Source organism: Sphaerodactylus townsendi, linkage group LG11, assembly GCF_021028975.2.
Source record: "Sphaerodactylus townsendi isolate TG3544 linkage group LG11, MPM_Stown_v2.3, whole genome shotgun sequence".
In the NCBI taxonomy this organism is placed as follows: domain Eukaryota; kingdom Metazoa; phylum Chordata; class Lepidosauria; order Squamata; family Sphaerodactylidae; genus Sphaerodactylus; species Sphaerodactylus townsendi.
Window position 1 is genome coordinate 52,339,114 of NC_059435.1, and position 22,615 is coordinate 52,361,728.

General features: G+C 42.5%; 1 protein-coding gene across 1 annotated transcript; it reads right to left on the minus strand.

Moving 5' to 3' along the window:
* Window positions 1-1,142: 1,142 nt before the first annotated feature.
* GTPBP10 (GTP binding protein 10) lies at window positions 1,143-21,973 on the minus strand. Its single transcript, XM_048511511.1, has 10 exons — window positions 21,840-21,973; window positions 11,381-11,574; window positions 11,186-11,277; window positions 10,629-10,773; window positions 8,823-8,896; window positions 7,840-7,892; window positions 6,957-7,064; window positions 4,599-4,676; window positions 2,752-2,875; window positions 1,143-1,713 (listed from the first exon to the last, which is right to left on the minus strand). The coding sequence occupies exons 1-10, from the start codon at window positions 21,870-21,872 to the stop codon at window positions 1,511-1,513; spliced, it is 1,104 nt and encodes a 367-aa protein (XP_048367468.1). The 5' UTR covers window positions 21,873-21,973; the 3' UTR covers window positions 1,143-1,510.
* Between the last annotated feature and the right edge of the window lie 642 nt (window positions 21,974-22,615).

Consider the following 22,615-nt stretch of genomic DNA (forward strand, 5'->3'; position numbering starts at 1 on the left):
TTGGCTGCCAGTGTTGAAAAATACTAGGGTCAAGACTGTGTCAAACCAGCTCCACACAAACACAGGATGACCATAGACAAAAGAAACAAAGGCCAGGATACTTCTATTCAGATGCTCTCACCAGTGACCTTGCTATCTACAGGGTTACTCCCAGGCTATAGTCTTCATTGTTACTCATACTTCTATTCAGATGCCCTCAACTATTGACCTGGTTGCCGCCTTTGTTACTCACAGCTAAGGTTTCCCCACCCACCCTGGACACTCCCCACACACCCTGGACAGATATATACTCCACTTGCTTTTCCAACATCAGATCCTCTGAAGATGCCAGCCACAGATGCAGGCGAAACGTCAGGAGAGAATGCTGCTAGAACACGGCCATACAGCCCGGAAACCACACAGCACCCAAGTGATTCCGGCCGTGAAAGCCTTCGACAATAAGTTGTGAAAGTGGTTTGAAAACGCATTATTCTGCGTGTGCGGAAGGGGCCTGAGTGTGGAAGGTCAGTGGGGCTGGTATTAGTTAGGGGAAACTGCAGTTAGTTCTTCTTTGTGGTCTTTAACTTCTTTTTTTGTCCTTTCCTAGATATCAACTGTAACTATTCTTCAGCATTAATTTCAGTGCCAAAGAAATGCCTCAATCTAATTTATACAAAAAGCACAATTTATTCTGAGCACAGAATGCACACTATTGTGGTCTGACATTCAGTGGAAAAGACTGGAAGTAAGTCTGAATGTTAGGTGTTAATTGCATGGCTGTATCACAGAAGTGTTCTTTGTGTGTAAAGAGCCACTGTGGCAACTTAGTAGGGTTTTCAAGGCAAGAGACTAACAGTTTGCCATTAGCTTCCTCTACACAGAAACCCTATTATTCTTTGTTGTTCTCCCAATTCCTATTTAGCTTCTTCTGAGATACTACAACCAGCCTTGGTGGTATATAGTTCAAACTCTTTACCTTTGACCTACTCAGTTTTGCAACATTCGGGATAGGAGGTTTGCTCTTTTTAAGTTCCACACAGCGCTTCCAACTGTTAGTGCTAAATAGATTTGTTTGTAATTATAAATATCCATACCCTAAATATTTTAGGGGACTCTGATATTCTCAAACCAAAAATGCCACTTCTGAAATCTTTGCACAGATAAACAGAAAGAGAAATATATTTACATATAATGATGTATTCATTATTCCTGTATTCATTTACATCTTACTAAAATTATTCTGTAAGCTGCCTGGCAGGGACTCCTTTGTAGCTTGATAAGCTGACTTGCTCTTGCTAACCCAAAGTGATTCAATTAGTACATTGTGCATTTTGTATCGTACAAAAAAATGGAACACAATATGATAATTCACTTAACTTTTGCTTTTAAAATGCCTGGGGAACAGTACACTTGAGAGCGGCCTCAGAGACTAAATTAAGGCAAGGAAATATAAAAAATCAGTATTCATTCAGAGGCCAGCAACAATGGATCACCTAATCATCATACAACAGATTCTGATTGTAAGGAACATCTATGTTTGTGAGAGCTGTAATGCACGAAGTTGTTTCCTCTGATATTGTTCAATATTCTTCTCAGCCTCTTCATCCAGTACTTTGCGTAAGCACGAAAATACTTCTTCAGTTCCTTCACCAGTATGTGCAGATACAGGAATGATTTCCCTGAAGCTTACTACGTCTGCCGGAATCATATCTTTGGGGAATGAATGCATATGATCTGAAATGAGACATATTTATAGTTGATATGCACAGCACAACGCTGATGTAATTGCCTAGAAATGAAATTTCACAACAGAGAGGATGTAAATATTGCAGATTAACTAGAATGAAGATGATCTGACAGGCTGCACACCATTCTTTTAAAAACCACAGCTTTCCAGCATGTTATTCCATAATTTTGGAGTACTTTGCTCAAGCTTATTGCCACATGAGCCTTAAATATAAGGCAAAAAACTAAAAAAAAAGATTTATGCAAGATTAATAGCAGTCTTGCTTGAATATAGGCAAGCGACTTTAAAATTACTACCCACTGGTCTCCTGAAACTCAGTTCTTGTTGCTGCCTGTATTCACTTTGTTTTGTTTGTTTGTAGTCTGCCTTTTAGCCATAACCGGTTTATGTAGTTTAGAGATTATTAATAGTAAACACAGATACTAAAAGTCCAGGTACTGCAACCATAATTCTCAAGGTTGTAAGTCCCACCTTATATATGATGCGCCAATACGATGAGAGACATTTCTGCTCCTTATTAAAAGCAGGCCATCACAGAAAACAGTTGGGTACACAGGCTAAGTGGAAATGGACTAGAGACCACTGAGGTTTTATGAAGGTAAGATTTCTATTCAACTATCCTACAGACCTTTAATGTGCACGTGCAACAGTGCTCCTAGAAGTCAGAGCAGCACTTGCCGATTTCAATGGAGTTAGGACATAATTCTACTTCACATTGCACTACACAGTATCCACTGTGTGATCACTGAATACCGGATGCACAAGTATATTTGAGTTACATAAATTACATATACAGTGTACATGGGGTGGAGATATATGTATCCATTATTTATTTATCTAAGGACACTGTAATGGTTATTAATTATTGACTACTAGTCACATGGAACATTAATTACAACAAGACTATTGCAGTTAATTTTTCTTTCCTTCTTTAAAGAGCAAGGGTTATCTTTCATCAGCGGCAAGATGCCAAAGGTATGTGAATATCTTACTGCAAATAAAAGGAAACATACAAAAGCTCTCACCCTGAGGATTCTGTAATTGCTCCATAAGCTCATTAACATTCCTTTGGGCGTCCGGCAAATCCATTTTATTGACAACTAGAAGGGCAGGTTTGGCTCGAAGTTCTTCCTTATACAATTCCAACTCCTTCAAAAATAAAATCCAATTTGTACTTGTAAGGAGCTTTCCTCAAAATTAATTTGTCTTTTTACAAGTCTTCTAATTTAACTCTGTAATTACCACCCAATACATAATATTTAGAATATGTTCAAGGTGAATATGTGCCTGTTGATTTCCAAATTAATTCAATAATTTGCTGAGGCTCAATAACCCACATAAACCGGCTGGACACCTGAGGTCCATTCTCTTTAGAGTCCATAACAGTCCACTAATCACTCTTGATGTCACAACAGTTTAGAACTATATTGCAAACGGCCACTGTGCTCTATGTGAGTAGCACAACGTTATACTTTTATTATTTACATCATTCATAGTCCACCTTTCTCTCTGAGACTCAAGGTGGACTACATAGCACAAGATCATTAGCATCAAGAAGAAGAAGAGTTTGGATTTATATCCCTCCTTTCTCTCCTGTAGGAGACTCAAAGGGGCTTACAATCTCCTTGCCCCCTCACAACAAACATTCTGTGAGGTGGGTGGGGCTGAGAGAGCTCCGAAAAGCTGTGACTAGCCCAAGGTCACCCAGATTGCGTGTGTGGGAGTGCACAGGCTAATCTGAATTCCCCAGTTAAGCCTCCACAGCTCAAGCGGCAGAGCGGGGAATCAAACCCGGTTACTCCAGATTAGAATGCACCTGCTCTTAACCACTATGCCACTGCTGCTCCATTGTCAACAAGGACAATGGAATGGGTTTTGCATGGCAAAAATTTGAAAATGAACAGAAATCTAAAAACAGTTGAAAGAAAGCATGAGCATTAACATGACACATTACACGATGCAGAAATTACATAGTAGGAGCATAGTTGTAGGAATAGACAGTATGGTATAGTCCTATACCTATTGTGGTATAGTCCTTAGTTCCTAGCCCTTTACCAAAGCATCTTTCTGAGCTCTTCTACTGTCTATGTAAAAAACCAAAAATCTTCTGAGTAATTCAGTTTTGCACATGTTGTAACTTAAGTGTCTTAGCCAACCTGAGCCCAGCCTCAGCCAGGGAGGGTGGGGTACTAAATCAAACCAAATAAATAAATTAAACAAGTAAGAAATCTTCTGAACAAAAAAAGGCCCAAAGCCAAAGATTTTATATTGAAAGCATGTTTTCAATAAGGTATGTGCATCGTGGCAGATGAACTCACAAGCAAGATGCCACTGTGAACATATTGAATACTTTGAGTAATATAATTCTCCCAGCTCTAAATATGTGGATATGCTTTTTCCAAGCACAGCATATTTTATGAACGATCTGGAAAAATTGAGCCATTTGTGAAATAAATTTTTTTGATATTTCGCTTATATTTGAAATGGAAAAGTATGTACTATAGATATAAAAATGAAAAACTTTATATTGCCTTGTAGATCAGAAAGGGAGGCGAAATGTAGGAAGATGGCTGCCAGCAGTTTTAGACATCAGCTGAGCCTTTCCTTCCCTACTGTTGAAGGTACTTAAGGCCTGAGTGTGGTCAGAGGTATGAACCTTTGGGCAAGAGATAAAGGGATCTTGGTCCTTGGCTTGCAGTCTCCATTCCTGATAAATGGCCCCAATGGATCCCAGACCAGGATATTTAGAAAACCCTTTTCTGTTTGTTTGCATTACACTTAGTTAATTTGAATTGTACTTATATTTCTGTAAATGGCTTTGGATCCCCACTGGACAAAACAGCAGGACAAGAAATGTTGTCAGTGACCTTACTTTTGCTAGCAGTAGTATCGTTTCAAATGCTGTTCTGAATGGTGAATTAGGAGAAAGCTGGAAGCCAGATATATCAACCTGAAAAAAATTTAAAAACATATAAAATAAATATTACATTTTACAAAGTGAAGTCCTTTTGCATATTTTATACTTTATTAGTCAAAGATCTATCAGGACAATAAATAGGGCTGAAAGAAAGCCAGCAAACCAACCAAAGAATGGATGTTTTCAAACACAAACAAGTAATCTTATAAAAGACCATCAATTCTATTATTTTGAGCAAGTGTTCCTAAGACATGGAAGCCATAAAACCATTTGTAAAGGGCAGGGAATAAACTGAAATGACAATAGCAACAATAACATCACGGAAATGAGAAGGTCAAGATCTTGTGTCTTTTGAATCCAAATGGACAAAGTGTTGGCACATAATATACCGGACATCACAATAATCGAGGACAAGATAGTGACCATCATAGACATAATACCTGGTGACGTCAGGGTTGATGAAAAAGAATATGAGAAGGTCACTAAATAACACGATTTGAAAATTGCAATTCAGCAATTATGGCACAAACCAGCTGAGGTCATCCCAGTGGTAATTGGAACTTTGGGCGCCATTCCAAAAACACCAGGGCGGCACTTGAAACAACTTTGGCAAAATCAACATCTGTCAGATTCATCAGGCAGCCCTGCTGGGATATACACGAATACTAATCCGATACATTACAATGTCCTAGGCCTCTGGGTGAGAGGCTTGAAATGTAATGAAAGGCTAAAAACGAGCTAAAGAATTGTGATATGAAACAAAATTAAATAATAATAAGTTTAACCTTTTGATCTTACTGGAACTATGTCACAAGTATTTCTTTTTCCTTTTTAGCTATGCTACTATTTTATTCCCTGCCTTTAAAAAATTATCTTAATTGATATCAGGATGCTGAACAGCATTTCTAATAAAAAGAGGTTCAACTATTGAACTCAGGATAACAACTTCATGTGAGAGAAAGTGAATGAGAGTTTTGGATTTATACCCCCCCTTTCTCTCCTGAGCTCAAAGGGGCTTACTCAAAGGGGTTTACAATCTCCTTTCCCCCCACCCAAAACAAACACTCTGTGAGGTGGGTGGGGCTGAGAGAGCTCTGAAAAGCTGTGACTCGCCCAACGTCACCCAGCTGGTGTGTGTTGGAGTGCACAGGCTAATCTAGTTCCTCAGGTAAGCCTCCACAGCTCAAGTGGCAGCGTGGGGAATCAAATCTGGTTCTCCAGACTACTCCAGACCACTTAACCACTACGCCACTGCTGCTCCTGTGAAAAGTTAGCTGCTACATAAAGCTCAAATAATTCACAAAAGTAAAAATTCAGTCACCCATCAGGGCCCTGCTCTGACGAATTCAGAATTAAGAAAATGAAACAAGGGAGACAAAGGAAGGTAAAGAAATACCATGCATTCATATCCATGATACATACTTAAGTGTTCATTTCAGTAGATTTAATGGAAAAGGTGGGTTTTGACAAAGGATTGTAGCCCACAAGAGAGGTGGCATCGGGCAGCCCAGGGTGGAAGTCATTTCGGCAAAACTGGTAGCAAGGCAGAAGCATTTGAGGGAGGAACAGACTTTCCAACAGCTGAGAGTGGTGAATATAGAAGAGTGAAGGTCAAAGGTGAAGATGTACAGAGTGCACACATGGCACAGTAAAGCCACAGAAGGCAATGACAAGCAGACCTAGTATGGTGTAGTTCAGGGGTTCCCAAAGTGGTTACTGAGGGTATTAAGGGGCTTGCTAACCCCTTTGCTAGTCCCTGCCAAGGGGTGGGCAGGACCAGATGGGGCTTTTGACCAACAGGTTCTGACTGTCTATGTACATCCTTTAAAATGTTGATTTGGCAGCAGCTGCCAGCACAGCACAGCACAGCACAGCACAAGCTGCTGCAGCCATTCTGTAGCTGTGCCCACCATGCTGTGTCAGAATTCTAAAGGTACTTGCAGCATTCAAAAGGTTGGGGACCCCTGGTCAGTGTTTGGGTGACACCGGCCAGTCGCTCAGCCTAAGCTACCTCACTGAGTGGTTGTTGCATGGATAAAATGGATGAAGGCGCTGACATAGCCTGTTCTGCAGGGTGGGTAATATACAGATAGTGTAGGAAGAAAATAGACATAATTCAAGCTGAGACAGCAAGCTAAGTGGGCAATTACCACATGGTAGAATTTTTTTTTAATGGTAAAAAGTTTACAACGTGTTCACGACACGTTCACATAATTATCCAGTGTCCCATGCTGGCGATCTGATATTACTGTTTTGGGCAAACCAAATTAAATAAGAGCACCCCAAAGGCACCCAGCAACCACGTGCTCTTACAACAAAGAGAAGCTGCTTTGTTCTTTCCACATGCTTCAGGAACTTGTGTCCTCTTCCTTTATTTGCATGGGCACCTTCAATCAAACCCGGGAGATCAGCGACTGTGATCTGAGAAAGAAGAAAATGGCCACACTTTAAATTTTAATCAGGAATAGGTGTGTTTCTGTTTCACTGATTCACTCAAGGGCGTATCAAAGTCATCCCTTCCTTAAAAATGCACCTGCCTTATTCCAAAAGTCAAAGGAAGGTGACTTGCTTATATAAGGCCAACATTTAAACAAATCAAAGCAACAAATGACATACAAAGCCAGGCTTGTCCCAGTTACAGAATGGCTGCTTATTTCCTGGATAACAAAATGCTCGTCCCATTTCATATATTCCCTATGCTGCTCTTTGTATATGTAGACTGGATGTCAGCAAACAGACAAACTTATTGTGCCAACAGGGGCAAAATGGAAGAGCCCTGTTCCTTGTACTGCACCAAGTGGCATACTGTAGACACAGCCAAAGCATATGAACCCTTGATTCAGGATCAGTTACAGCTAGCTCCCCTTTTAGAAAAAAGAATCAGAAAAAAATGAAACATTTTCTTCAAGTACATTTTCCCTAAACAATATTAATTGCTATTTTTCTAACAGATTATTTGATAGAAAAAAATAAGTCATTATCTAATATGGAAGAATATTTTACAACACAATAGTTACAGCTAAAACCATTTATAGAACATGTATGTGTGCAAAGTGCTGTAAAGATGATCGCATTTATCAAGAAGCTTGTCAAATGGGAGAGAGACCCTATTTGGATCTCAGCAGCTTTAATGTAACTTAAAGGAGGTTTTCTACATCCCAATGTCTTTAACACAACTTTGCTTTTTCAGACCAACCTGTTTGTGATCAGCATACACCACTGTCCCTAGTTCAGGTTTTATAGTTGTGACTGTGGGAAGAACAAACAAGTTGAAAGGCATCAAAACATTTCACATCCTTATTCATGCTGCAAAGAGAGTGGAAGACACAGCAACACAAAAACACTGTGTTCTCAGAAGCAACCTACTGTACTTTAGACATGCAGTGATAGTATAAAGATCAGTTCACACACAGTGCAAAATCTGTGAATGGGCTTTGTGTTCCAGCAGACCTGCTTTCTTTCACATACTGCAGTTCAATTACTTACTTCTTGTTTAGTACAAAGCACAATTTATTAACACACACTGAACAGTAACCTTTGGTTTGCATTCCTTTGGTCTACAAACTCTCATCCTTCCAGACTTCTTACTGATACTTTCTTATTGGGCTCCAGACAGAAACACGCATCAGGAACTTCTACTATACTGCTGTAACTATACATATAAAGATAGGTATGGGAAAAGGGCTCATCGGGGAGAAAGAGACCTCACCGCACAGTATGATTCTTGCATTTACTGACTCACCACATAAGTGCCTGAAGCTACCGGTCTATCAAAGTCAGTACTGTCTTGTCTGGCTAGAGATGGGACTGCAGGGTCACACGCTGAGGGCTTTCACATCACCTTCCACCTGATCCTTTTAACAGGAGTTACCAGAGGCTCAACCTGGGGTCTTCTGCATGCAAGGTAGATACTCTTTCACTGAGCCACAGCCTTTCCCCATACCTGTATTCCCATACATTACTCAGTAAGAGGGACAGCTGAATATAACAGTCAACTTCCTGTGGCCACAAAGTGTCTCAATGCTTGCCCCCCAACACTTCGCAATAGGCTGTGGGGCAGGGAGGAAGAAGGCAAAATTCCATGTATTTAGAGTGCTTTAGTTGTGTAAAGAAAGGGCTGATCTACAGGCCTTCCATCAGGGCGTCAACCTAATAAATGGAAATTAATCTCTTGCTTACAGGGATAATCTGCAACTTCAGGCGTAGCTCGAGAAATCCTTGCTAGTAAAGAGGACTTTCCTGCATTTGGAAACCTGGAAGGAGAAAAAAATGAACTGCCTTACTTGAATTGTGTACATAGAACAATTAAGTTATTATCTAGCAAAATTAGGCAAGTGAATATTCAAATAATAAAGAAAATGGTTTAGTTAATTCCCAGAGAATGTAGGAAGTGAGAGAAAGAAGCAGAAAGAAAAAGAGCCAGAGTGGTGCAGTGGTTAAGAGCAGGTGGACACTAATCTGGAGAACTGGATTTGATTTCCCACTCCTCCACATGAGCAGTGGACTCCAATCTAAGTCCTTATCCTCTCCCTACTTACAACAGAAAAACTACTTTAGTACAGGGAGACAGATGCGTTTGGGCTGTGGTGGGAGGGGGGAGACCAAAAAGATAGATTTGCTCCATATTGTTCTCCCTGACTCAGGAGAAGCGCGCTCCAGTGGGGAAGGGCTTGTATTGCATCTTGGCCTAGGGTGGAGGCTCAGGTCTCTATAAAACTCAATAATAAATAAATAAATGGCACACAGGACCTTTCATCAGCTCTGGTGGATTCACCAGCTGCAGCACTCCTTGAAAAGCAAGATCCATTTGAAAAGCAAGATCCAGTCACAGTAATCCACATTCTGATCACATGCAAGTCATATTACTGTAATGGACTCTACGTGGGGCTGCCTTGGAAAATGATTCAGAAACTTCAGTTGGTCCAAAATGTGTCAGACAGGCTACTGTCAGGAGTTGGTTACAGGGATCATATCACCGCTGTGCTGAGAGATCTGCACTGGTCACCTATTTCCAGGCACAATTCAAAGTGCTAGATGTTACCTTTAAGGCTCTAAGCAGTTTGGGGCCAAGGTATCTGAAGGACCACCTCTGCCCATACTATCTAGCCCACCAGTTAAGATCTGTCTTTCAATCTTTTTTCAACCTCTGATCTCTGTGCCCACACCTCCAGAGGGCACAAAGCAACTAGAAACAGGACATTTTCTGTGGTGACAACTTGTCTATGGAATGCCTCCCTTCCTGGAGGCTCACTTGCCATCAACGTCCAGGTTAAAATACATCTTTTATCCAATTTTTAAATTAGGGTTTTTTATTTGTCCACTTTTTAATAGTTGGTTTCTATGTTATGCACAGTTTTTATGCTGGCTATGTCCAAAGGCTTGTTTTTAATAGCTTGTTTTTATATTCTGGTGATTTTAATCATAAGCCACCTTGATCAAGGTTCTGATATTATGCCTCACTTTTTTCTGGCTTACAGAGTCTCAGAGTGGCTTACAATTACACAACCTTCCTCTCTCCACAGCAGGCACTTTGTGTATGCCTGTGTGTGTGTGTGTGGGGGGGGGGGTTTGAGGGAGAACTATGACTAGCCCAGGGGTAGGGAACCTGCGGCTCTCCAGATGTTCAGGAACTACAATTCCCATCAGCCCCTAACAGCATGGCCAATTGGCCATACTGACAGAGGCTGATGGGAATTGTAGTTCCTGAACATCTGGAGAGCTGCAGGTTCCCTACCCCTGGACTAGCCCAAGGTCACCCAGCAGGCTTCATATGGAAAAGTGGGAAATCTAACCCAGTTCTCCCCATCAGAGTCTGCTGATCTTAACCACTGCATCACACTGGCGGTATGCAGGTGGCATAGAAATTCAGAAGTCAAATACATCAAATTGAATCAAAGCAATATAATCAATAAACTTAAGTCTGCTTGAAGTAAAAAAGAAGAATGTACAAAGAAGTGCCTGACAGGAATGGGATCAAAAACTTACCCAACTAAGCCGACATCAGCTATAAGTTTCAAATCAAGATGAACATTGTATGCTTGACCTTTGCAGGGCAAGAAATTCGTAACTGCAGAGCCACCGAAGCCGCCAGATGCCACCAATAATTTGTCTCCTGGTTTGTTAAGTTCACCTAAAAAAGTGGCACAAGAGTCTGAACATAATATTGGCTTTGCACAAACAGCTGGTCTTAATACAGCAAAATCCCATAACAAAAACTAACACAAAACCCTTCCAGAATGAAAAGAAACATACCGTATATACCGGCGTATAAGACGACCCCCCCACTTTTCCAGTTAAAATATAGAGTACCACCTGCTCAGTACCACCCACTCAGTACCTGGCGTATAAGACGACCCCAGACTTTACAGATGATTTCCCAGGGTTCAAAAGTAGTCTTATACGCCAGTATATACAGTACCAAAAGGCATGCTGGGAATACAGCTATCATTCTAGCTATTATAATAATATAACCTTAAAAAAATAACAACCCCCCCCAAATAATAACAAAAAAATAACCAACCAAACAAACAAAAAATACATACCTAACTGTTTTCCATTATCTAGAACGACTGATATTCCTGGAGGCACATTTACCTCACAGTCTTTTCCTTTTGCACCTTTCAGAGCAGCAATACTTTTTTTTGGGGGGGGGGGAAGAGGGTGAGAAATACAAACATTATTCACTGGAACAGAAAGAGGTGAACCCCATTTGTCCCCTATCAACAAAAAGTACTTACCTACTGTTGGCTCCTGATCCTGCCATAAACCGTTTCCTAGGATACTGACTTTTCATTCTCTTCAAGGTAACTTTTTCTTGGGCTACCAGCCAGACATCACCACCAGCTCCTCCTTCTCCTCCTAAACGTGGATGGCCCATTCCACCAGTTCCTCCTTTTACATAGATCCTTAGGTCATCCATAAATCTGCCATACTGTCAAAGGAACAACACATTAAATAGGGGTGTTTCACATTTATCAGAAAATTACTTGTCCTTTTGATGGGTGTGGGAACATGTTTACTACAAGGGCAGTACTGTTCATGTAAAGTCCACTCGGAGCCCTGCCAGTCAGATCAGAGCACCACCTGAAAGGATGGAGGCATGCGTTGCCCTTTAATGTTCTTACCAAGCACAGCACTTCACTCTTCTCCATATTAATAAATGCAGCCATTACACAAGAAAATATACAAGGGTCCACTGCAATATAATACCTAAGGATTGAATACTAAATAAATATGTCTGTTTGAGGCTGCCTACTCCCCCTAATTCTAATACTAATTGTTCATGTTTTAATCTGTTGATTTATTATTGCATAAATTTGAAAGGCTATCAAATTTATTTATTTATTTATTTATTTATTTATTTATTTATTTATTTCTTTATAGACCGCCCAATCCCCACGGGGCTCTGGGTGGTTGAAATACAAACATTATTCACAAAGATTGATTGATTGATAATACTATTCAAAATGGTTTAGCTGTTATTTTCTTCAGTGGATGTTCAGGATATGAAAACTAAATACATAACTGCTCCCACCAGGGGTTCTGGAAAAAGCTTTTTGTTTCTAATTCAGCATTTGTTTGTTTTCATATTCTTACATTTTCCAAAAATAATCATCATTTCAAATAACCTGCTCTTTCAATTTCAGGGGGATTAGTGAGGTAGGTGCCATCACAAAAAAAGGAAAATGTCAGGTCTCTTATTTATTTAGTAAATTCATCAGTTTTTCAGAGATCTTTTCAAGGCAGTTTACACAGTAACGAATTATGAAAACATAAAAACCACCAGCTTGAGAACTGCATAACTTTCCTTTCTACACATGCATGCTCATATACCAACAGCAGTTAATGCAACTCCCTAATAGCATTTACTAAAATCTGGGAGACCTGGGTTTGAATCCCTGCTCTGCCACAGAAACTTGATGGATGACTTTAGGTCAGTCACATACTCTTGGCCTAACCTGCCTCACAGAGCTGTTGCAAGAATAAAATGGAAGTATAAATGAAATAAAGGTTACCTTTTACATGCCTCTTATATTAGGGATATCACCATTTTGTGTTCCTAGGTCTTGTTCTTTTAACAGCTTAACACAACAGAATTGCAACATGTGTGGTCTTTTCCAATATGAACTTACAGTAAACCTAAGAGTTCTATTCTCACCTTGTCATGCAGCTGTTAAAGGCTCATGAGCATTCCAGAAAAATAAATACAGATGTGGTTTATGCTACATCTCACTTCTCCTCCAAATGGTATATGTGGAGTTAATGTAGATTATCTTTGAACTTGTAATGTATATTAAGCTAAGAGAGAGCAAAAGGCTATCCCTTATAGAAAGAATTTGACCCAGACATGTTTAAACGAAGTTCGACCTCACACCATATTGACTCATATTTTAAACGCAATAAAGGGTTAACATGATTCTGAGTTAGGATATTTGACAACCTGGAACCTGAGATAAGTTGCCATATTCTGAATGAGCTTTTGCCTAAAACCCAAAACCTCCAAGCATATAATATTGGTTCTGAAGCTGTGGTATTGGCTACCTATGTAATTCTGGATCAATTTGAGGTGCTGGTTTTAAGCTTTACAGTCTTATGCAGCCTGGGCCTCATCCACTTGAAGGGTCACCACTCCCTATATACGATCTTCTTATCAACTCTTTCTAACCTTCTCTATAGAAGGAACAGGATTACAGTGAACCTTTTTCAGTGATAGTTCTAAAGCTATGGAACAAGATGCCATTGGAGGAGAGGGCTGCACCTTCCATTTCTACTTTTCCTAGGTTGTATACAGTGGCTGTTTAAAAGTTTTTAATTTATAGCAATCAGTTGCTCTATTGCTTTTCTGCTGCTGAAGATTTAAAATTAGTTGCAAGTGTCAACCCCTCTGTGTTCACTTTGTGTGCAAAGAGAATGGTATGTACTTACACTGTCATGTCGTACATGAGCAGTGTTGTACTAGAACAGTGGTGGCGAACCTATGGCATGGGTGCCAGAGGTGGCACTCAGAGCCCTCTCTGTGGGCACTCACGCACAGAGTTCATCATATGGGAGGGGGGTGGAAAATCACCTCCCCACACACACATCTAGCCTGGCCTGGGCATGATCCTTTACCTCGGAATAAGCTCGGTTGCTGGCAATGGGGCTTGCTTCTGAGTAAACCCTCCTAGGATCGTGATTCACCCATTTGAAGCGTTGCACGGTTGCTTCACTAAGCTTACTCCTGAGTAACGCGTGCCTCGGAGCCAACCGTTTTTTCTAAACCAGGGGTAGGGAACCTGCGGCTCTCCAGATGTTCAGGAACTACAATTCCCATCAGCCTCTGTCAGCATGGCCAATTGGCCATGCTGGTAGGGGCTGATGGGAATTGTAGTTCCTGAACATCTGGAGAGCCGCAGGTTCCCTACCCCTGTTCTAAACTAAAACCTCAGTATTCAGGTTAAATTGCCTTGTTGGCACTTTGCGATAAATAAGTGGGTTTTGGGTTGCAATTTGGGCACACGATCTTGAAAAGGTTCGCCATCACTGTACTAGGATCTGGGAAACCCAAGTTCAAATTCCTGTTCATCATGAAAACTAGCTGGGTGACTTTGGGCCAGTCACATACTCTCAGACTAACCTACTTCACATGGATAAATGGAGGTGAGGGGAATGATGCAAGCTGCTTTGGGTCCCCATTGGGGAGAAAGGTGGGCTACAACTGAAGTAAACAATAATTTCAACTGACAAATTAGACCCCTTGCTTACTGAACACATAACACAAGGCATAAAAAGTCAGTAAAAGTGACTCAGCAGCAGGGGTGTAACAAGGCAAACTGTAGCCCTGGGCAAAACCTGAGTTGTATGCCCCCCCCCCCAGAGGCCACCCCACCACGACCAAAAAAATTTTTTTTTTTGCACCAGGTCATTTCTAAATCATCACATTATAGAATATGCCCCAACTCACAAATCTGAGCACAGCAATGGGCCATGCCACACAGCAGAAATAAAAAATTTAGACAACATTCTCAAAATGCTTAAAAAAATTTTTTTACTGTGAAAAGTGCTGTAGAAAATAACTTTAGAAAATACAACAATAACTTATTCTTCGGAAATAAGTTCTGTGAGACAGGGGGGGCCAGTGTAAGGTGGTAGAAGATGCTCCCTTAGATGGGGCCCTTCCTTAGCTGGTGGTCGAGATATCCTCTGCGCAAGCACTGAGGATAACCTCGGGGAGGTGGGGGGCTCCTTGTAGTAGGTGTGATCTGGATCATTGTGGGGAATATAGAGAATTGGGTTTGTGAGAGGCGTGATGACTGCATGGTGACTTCTGCCTGCCTGGTCGCGAAGGTTGGCTTGGATGTCACGCTTGGCACCGTCTAGATAGGCTTTTAGGGACAGTGCTGGGGTGGGAGTCAGCAGTTGTGGTCCACATTGGCACCAATGACATTGGGAAATGTAGCCGGGGAGGTTCTGGAAGCTAAATTTAGGCTGCTAGGGAAACAGGTTAAAATCCAGGACCCCAAGGGTGGCATTCTAAATGCTACCTGTTCCATCAGCCAGCCAGAGGCGGGGAGCTAGGCAAGTGTGGAGATACAGGGTCTCAATGCATGGATGATGAAAGGTGGTGTAAGGCAGAGGGTTTCAGATTTTGTCAGAAACTTCAGGGGAACCTTTTGGGACAAGGCAGGCCTTGTGGGCTAAAAGGGACGAGCCTTCATCTTAACCAAAGAGGAACCAGGTTGCTGGCATGCTCAACATTAAAAAAAGGTGGCAAGAACAGCTTCTAAACTGATCCCTGGGAGAAAGCCGACAGGGAGCTGAGAGGTGACTTCGGTTCAGAATACAGTATCTATGCGGGATGCAGAAACAGAGAGAGGTTTTTTCTAAATCAAGCCACATACAGAAGCAAGGGAGCATGGCAATGTGATAGAGTGTGATAGTGTCTACAAAAGGGTAGAGCAAAACACATAAATCCCAGGTTAGGGACAGAGACAGGAATATACAAGTGTCTCTCATGCTAATAGTAGAAGCTCTCGACCTAAAATGGGGGAGCTCGCAGTACAGAGTTTTGAAGGAGGGACATTGATATAGTGGACATTACAGAGACATGGTGGAATGAGGAGAACCAGTGGGATGCTGTTATCCCCAGGTTACAGGCTCTACAGTGAGAAAGGATAGGACAGGGCATTATTGGGGGGGGTTAAGGGGTGGCCCTCTCTACATCAAAGGGAGCCATAGTGTCACCATAAAAATAGACAACAAAAGCAAAAATGTGTAGTGGTAATGGGCGATTTTAACTATCCCCATATAAACTGGAAAAAATGCATGTTCAGGGTCATAGTAAGGGAGAGAACATTATTTTGGATATGCTAAATGACTGTGACTTAGGAGCAGATGGTTGTGGAACCAACCAGGGAGAGGTGATCCTAAGATCTAATTCTGTATGTGGGTACCCAGGACACTTGGTGCGGGAAGTCAGTGTTGTCTGCCAGTCGCATTAGGGGAACAGCCACTACAATGCTGTCAGATTCAGGTATCTCTGCATGTGGAACAAGTGACAACTACTACTAATGTAGTTACATTCTGCCTTCAGAAAGGGAAATTTCTCAAAGATGAGGGGATAGTGCGCATGGAAGACTGAAAGGGAAAAATCAAAGAGAGTCAAAACTGTCCAAGTTAAGATAAAGCTTGGAGTAAGTTATTTAAAAACACAGCGTCTTAAAAAAGCTCAGCTGGAATGTGTTCCACAGGTTAGGAAAGGCAGCGCACAGCTCTAAAAAGAAAGCCACCATGGTTAACAACAAAGGAGGTTAGGAGGAAATTATTAGGAAAAAAAAGATGTCTTTTTTAGAAAAATGGAAGTCCAACTTAACTGATGAAGCAATGACACAGAGAAAACACAAATGGTGGCAAAAGAGAAGCAAAGTTAGCATGTAAGGGAGGCAAAAGGATTAATGAGGGAACGCATGGCTGCGAACATCCACACCAGCAACAAACAGTTCTTCAAGTACATCAAAAAAAGCAGGAAGCCAGCAAGGGAAGCGGTAGGCCCGTTAGGATGACAAAGGAACAAAAGATGTACTAAAAGATGACAGGGAGATTGCAGAGAAGCTGAACGTAATTCCCTTTGCATCTGTCTTTACCCAAGAGGGAGGTGGAGGAAAATTCCTGCACCTGAAACCAAGTTTTAGGAGGGGTGAATCCGAGGAACTAACGTAAGATAGTGGTAGACAAGGAAAAAAGTTCTGGCAGCCATTGATAAAACTAAATGCTACCAAATCCCCTGGCCCAGATTGCATCTCATCCAAGGAAGTTCTTAAAGAGCTCAAGCTATGAAATTGCTGATCTTCTCACTTTAATATGCAACTTATCCCTGAAATCAACTCCTCCATCCCTGAAGAAGACTGGAAGATGGCCAATGTCACACCAATCTTTAAGAAAGAGGGGTCTAGGGGGGGGACCCAGGGAAATTACAGGCCAGTCAGTTTGACATCTGTTCCTCGAAGTAAATTAGTAGAATCTATCATTACAGATAAAATTATAAAACATGTAAGAAAAAATTAAGACCTGCTTGAGGAAGAGTCAGCATGGCTTTTCACCAGAGGCAAGTCCTGTCTTACAAACTTACTAGAGGGTTTCTTTGAGGGTGTATAAAACAGACATGTGGATAAGGGGGGGGGAACCAGTGGACATTGTCTACTTGGATTTCCAAAAGGCTTTTGACAAAGTTCATCACCAGAGACTGCTGAGAAAAAAACTCAGCAATGAAGGAATAAGAGGGGAAGTCCTCCCATGGATTAAAAACTGGTTGAGGAACAGGAAACAACAAAGGGTGGGTATAAATGGGAAGTTCTCACAATGGAGAGATGTAGGGAGTGGTGGTCCCCCAAGGATCCGCTTGGGCTTTGGGACCAGTGCTCTTTAACCTATTCATAAAAGACCTGGAAGGAGGGGGAAGCAGCGTGGTGGCCAAGTTTGCAGATGATACCAAATTATGTAGGGTGGTGAGAACCACAAAGGATTGGGCTTGTAAGAGCTCCAAAGCCGGACCCTTGATAAATTAGGGTGAGTGGGCTAAGAAATGGCAAATGCAGTTCAATGTAGCAAAATGCAAAAAGTGATGCAACATAGGGGCAAAAAATCCCAAACTTCACATAACATCGCCTTCACAGGGGTCAGTGCGCTATCAGTCACAGACCAGGAAAGGGATTTAAGAAAGAGCGTCTTAGTTGATAGTTCCATGGAGAATGTCAACTCCAATGCACTGGCAGCTGTGAAAAGGCAAACCTCTATGCTGGGGATAATTAGGAAAGGAGTTGATAATAAAACTGCAAGGGATTGTCATGCCCTTATATAAAAGCAGTGGTGGGACCAATCGCGACTTGAGTACCTCATTCGTGTTCAGTCTCTGAGTCGCCACATCTCAAAAAAGGATATCCGAAGAGATAGAAAAAAGTTTTGCAGAGAAGGGCACACTTGAGGGATGATTGAAGGAGTTGGAGCACCTTCCTTATGAGGAGAGAGCTGCAGCGTTTGGGGACTGCTCTTTAGTTTGGAAAGGAGGACATCTGAGGGAGGATACATGGATTGAAGTCTACTAAAAATTATGCGTATTGGAGGTAGAAAATGTTGACAGAGAGAAATTTTTCTCTCTTTCTCACAATACTTAGAACCAGGGGGGGCATTCATTGAAAAATGCTGGGGGAAGAATTAGGACTAATAATAAAGGAAACACTTCTTCACGCAATGATGTGTGATTGGTGTTTGGAATATGCTGCCACAGGAGGTGGTGATGGCCACTAACCTGGATAGGCTTTAAAAGGGGCTTGGACAGATTTATGGAGGAGAAGTCGATCTATGGCTCCCAATCTGGATCCTCCTGGATCTGAGATTGCAAATGCCTTAGCAGACCAGGTGCTCAGGAGCAGCAGCAGCAGAAGGCCATTGCAAACTCACATCCTGCATGTGAGATCCCAAAGGCACCTGGTGGGCGTGCATTGCAAAGTAGCAGAGTGCTGGACTAGGATGGAACTCTGGTCTGATCCAGCAGGCTAGTTCTTATGTTCTTAAGTAAGGAGAGAAACCAAAAGCTGTTTACAATTGTTCAATAATACCAACAAACAATGGTGTGCTTGACGTGGAAGAAAGGGACACACAACAGGAAAAAACGTGCCACACACAGGCTCCAGCAGGCACAAATACATCAAAAGCATATGTAATGACAAAGTCATTAGGGTCATTCACTATAACAATTCTTAGGCTCATTCACTAGATCTTACCAGACCACAGCCATTACACAGCCCTGAAAAAAACTCACCACAACCAGTTTCTCTGTGATACACCTTCTGAAGATGCCAGTACCACAGATGCAGGCGAAACATTAGGAACAAGATCTACCAGACCATGGCCACACAGCCCAGAAAACCCACAACAACCAGCAGTTTCTCTGGGATACACCTTCCTGAAGATGTCAGCCACAGATGCAGGTGCGAAACGTTAGGAACAAAGATCTTACCAGACTCAAGGCCACACAGTCTGGAAAACCCACCACAAATCCAGTGAAATAGGGAATAGTTTAGGTGAGGGCCATCACCTTGTGAATACCCACTGTAAGGGACAACAATTAAAAAGTGAATGGACCCATTACACATTGTAACAGAAACCCAGGGGTACAAAAGTCCCCCCCAAATGAACTAAGTTATTTTCCTCACCAACAGAAGAGCACTGAAAAAGAGCCCTAAGTCTCAGGGAAGCAGGAGAAATCCTCCATCCCTCCAGACTCCCCAAAACACCATCCAGTCCGAAAAGATGCTGGACTCCAACCCGCCCAGAACCTCGCCATACCTGGCAGCTCTGCAACACCCACCTAAGGGGGGGCTGCAAGGGTATTCTTGGAACAAAAGCAAAGCTGCCAGCATCCCCTACCCACCCCCCCTTGCAATTGGCTTAAAGGCTCTGGCAGCAAAAAAATTCTATGCAGCTCTCTGGGATACCTTGGAGAGAAGGGGTGTAGGCCTCTCCTTCTGTAATTAATAGGACCAATGGAAAATGAATAGCAACATATAAAGTTTTAGAATGTCAAAGGAAGCTCTTTATTAATTTTTACTTATTTTATTTTTAAATGTTTCTTAACCTCCCTTTTTCCATTTTGCAGAACTCAAGGGGTCTTTACAGTGTAAATAAAATGGATATTTTAAAAAATTTTGTTTTGATTACTTGGCATAGCAATTCAATGATTGTGTAATGCAAGAACTTGGTATATGATTTCAGTAACTGAATCTCGTGACAGGAATTTTTTTTGTTATACTCTTTGCCTTTTGATCTGTTTTGCATCAACATAGATTCACGCTATATCTGTTTAATAAATCAAATAAAAAATACATTGTTCCCATATTTTCAATACACATTTTTTCTATTTTTTCACTAGTAGAACTTTCTTGCTTTGGAAAGGGGATGAGATTTCCTGGCATCTCCCTTACTTCCCCTCTTGTCCCCTTCCTTTCACACTGATCTTTAAACAGATTGTTTCAGAAAAGGATAAAGAAAATTGTAGCCATACCACTCAGCTACATGTACAGAGGTTGTAGAGCCAGTGGAATTGAATGGAACCCAGAAATCCCAAAGGATGGATGGATCCACAAAAAATCCAGAAGGGTTGATGTCATTAATCCTTTCCGACTCATAAGACAGAGTCTATCTGATAAACAAAGCAGGAAGGGGAGGATCTTTTTTTTCAAAGAGGGTTAATGCTGCAATTTCTTAGGGAAACTGGGAGGAATGCCTGCGCCCTGTGTTTGCCAACCACTGAGTTCACAGACTGGCTGCTGCTGCTAGCTCCTCCTCCTTTTCTTTCCCCATAGCATATGCAAAGCCCGTTTTGCAGACACAGAAGAGAGGGAAAGAGAAAAGGGGGGGGGGGATTTGCTTTGCATCCCAGAGGGAGAGGAGCAAACTTTAGCTGAGGAAAGGTCCCTTGGGCTGCCTCTGACCCACTGAGTCTTGGAAGCTAATTACCTTGTCTCCTTTTTTTTTTAATCGCTTCTCTCTCCAGACCTCCAGGAAGGAGTCTCCTCCTCTGCTGCATTCTCTTTGCTTCCTTATTTACCCTACGTGTGTTGCATGCAGCTTGCTCCTGGCCTCCTGGCTCCACCCAGAGTCTCTGGGTATGTGAAGGGAGGGTGGAGAGCTGGAGAGTCGACTACTGAGAGTCGACTGCTGGCTGGCCCACACCCCTCCTTTGTTTACCTTCAACTTCCTTCACAGCCTGAACTCTGAAGGTGCTGCTGGCTGCAAGTCTGTTTGCCTGGCAGGGCAGGGATGCTGATGCCCTAGCGGCCGGCAGGTGAGGGGGGAAGGGGGAGGGGCCAGGCTAGCCCTTAGCAACCCCTTCTTGGCACTAAAAAAAAATTAGTAACCACCTCTCGGGAGCCGGCTGCATCCCACCTCTGCACGTGACTACATCCCTCGCATGCCCCCCAGGTGACTAAACGGCCTCATGCCCTGGGCAGCCGCCCATCCTGCCCAATGGAGGTTACGCTAGTGCTCAGCAGGGCCATCCTAAACAGATCTACTCAGAAATTCCCTACTCAGAAATTCTACTGGGGCTTACTCTCAAAAAACAGTTCCAGGATTATACTGAAGGATCCCAATCCTAAACACACTTACATGATACTCAGTCTCACTGGAATCAGCACAACATCTTTCTGAACAGTTCCCCCACTGAGAGTAAGACGAGGTCCCTCCCTCAATAATCACCACCACTGGGATAGGAGAAAACGTCCCTTATCGAACATCACCCACATTTCCCACAAACATCACCCATCTTAAGAACGTTTCCTTGCGAATAAGCCCCACTGAATAAAGGGGCAGTGAATCTCCAGCACAGTGTAGCGGTTAGGAGTAGCAGGCCGCGTATGGAGAACCGGGTTTGATTCCTTACTCCTCCACATAAAGCCTGCTGGGTGGCCCCGGGGCAGCCACAGTTCTCTCAGAACTCTCTCAGCCCACGCGTGGGCAGGCAATGGCAAACCACCTCCAAACGCCTCTTGTCTTGATAACTCTACTGGGTCACCGTAAGTCAGCTGTGACTTGAGGACACCCTCCACCACCACTAACTCTTAACAGACTTGCTGATCGCTCACACAACATACTACCGTAGTTGCAACGAGTGCAGAAACTCTGCTTTCAGACGGTGCATGGGGAAGTGGATACACTAACCTTCCTTAATAGGACTCGGCTAAGCCACACCATGTTGGGAGACCAAAGGGGGAGATGGAGGAGCCGTCCACAGCCTTCAAGAGGCTGAAGGAAGAAGGCTCAACGGCGTGCAATAACAGCGGAGAAAGAAGCGGCGCAGACTGATGACGTCACGAGGCCCCATTCTGAGCCGGGAGGTCCGCCTGCGCTTGCGGGGCGAAAGCGAAGTAAAGAGCGAGGCGAAAATAGAGCCGGGGCGCCTTAAAGAGGAGTCGGGCTAAACTTTAAGACTTCATGGACTAGTCCAGGGGTGTGGAACTCTGGTCCTCCTGAGGACCCTCTTTTACCAGCTGCTCCTTCCTCTGCAAGAATCAACTTACATTTCGAGATAACGCGGTTATTGCCAGTAAAATTTGAGAATAAAATGCGCAGTGGAATTTGCCTGTAGGAAACGTGGTTCCCAACCTGCTGCGGACTTGATACTATTTGTTTAATTGATACTATTTATTTATAGCTGTCCTGCTCTTTTCAATCGTGATGGACACCTCCCCCCCCCCCCCCCCCGACTTATCAACTCCAGTTGACCTGGTGGCGTTTCAGTCCTCTACAACCCAGAGACTCACACTCTTTTTTTGTTTGGAATAATTTTTATTGATTTTTACAGTATATTTAACAGAATAGAATTAGAAAAGATGCTATAAAATACTCTTTCCCTTTTGCCCCCATTTTTCTCACTGTCTCGGGGCAGGAATGAGCCAGATGCAGCAGTTTGGCTTCCGATGAGCTGTTGAAGGATG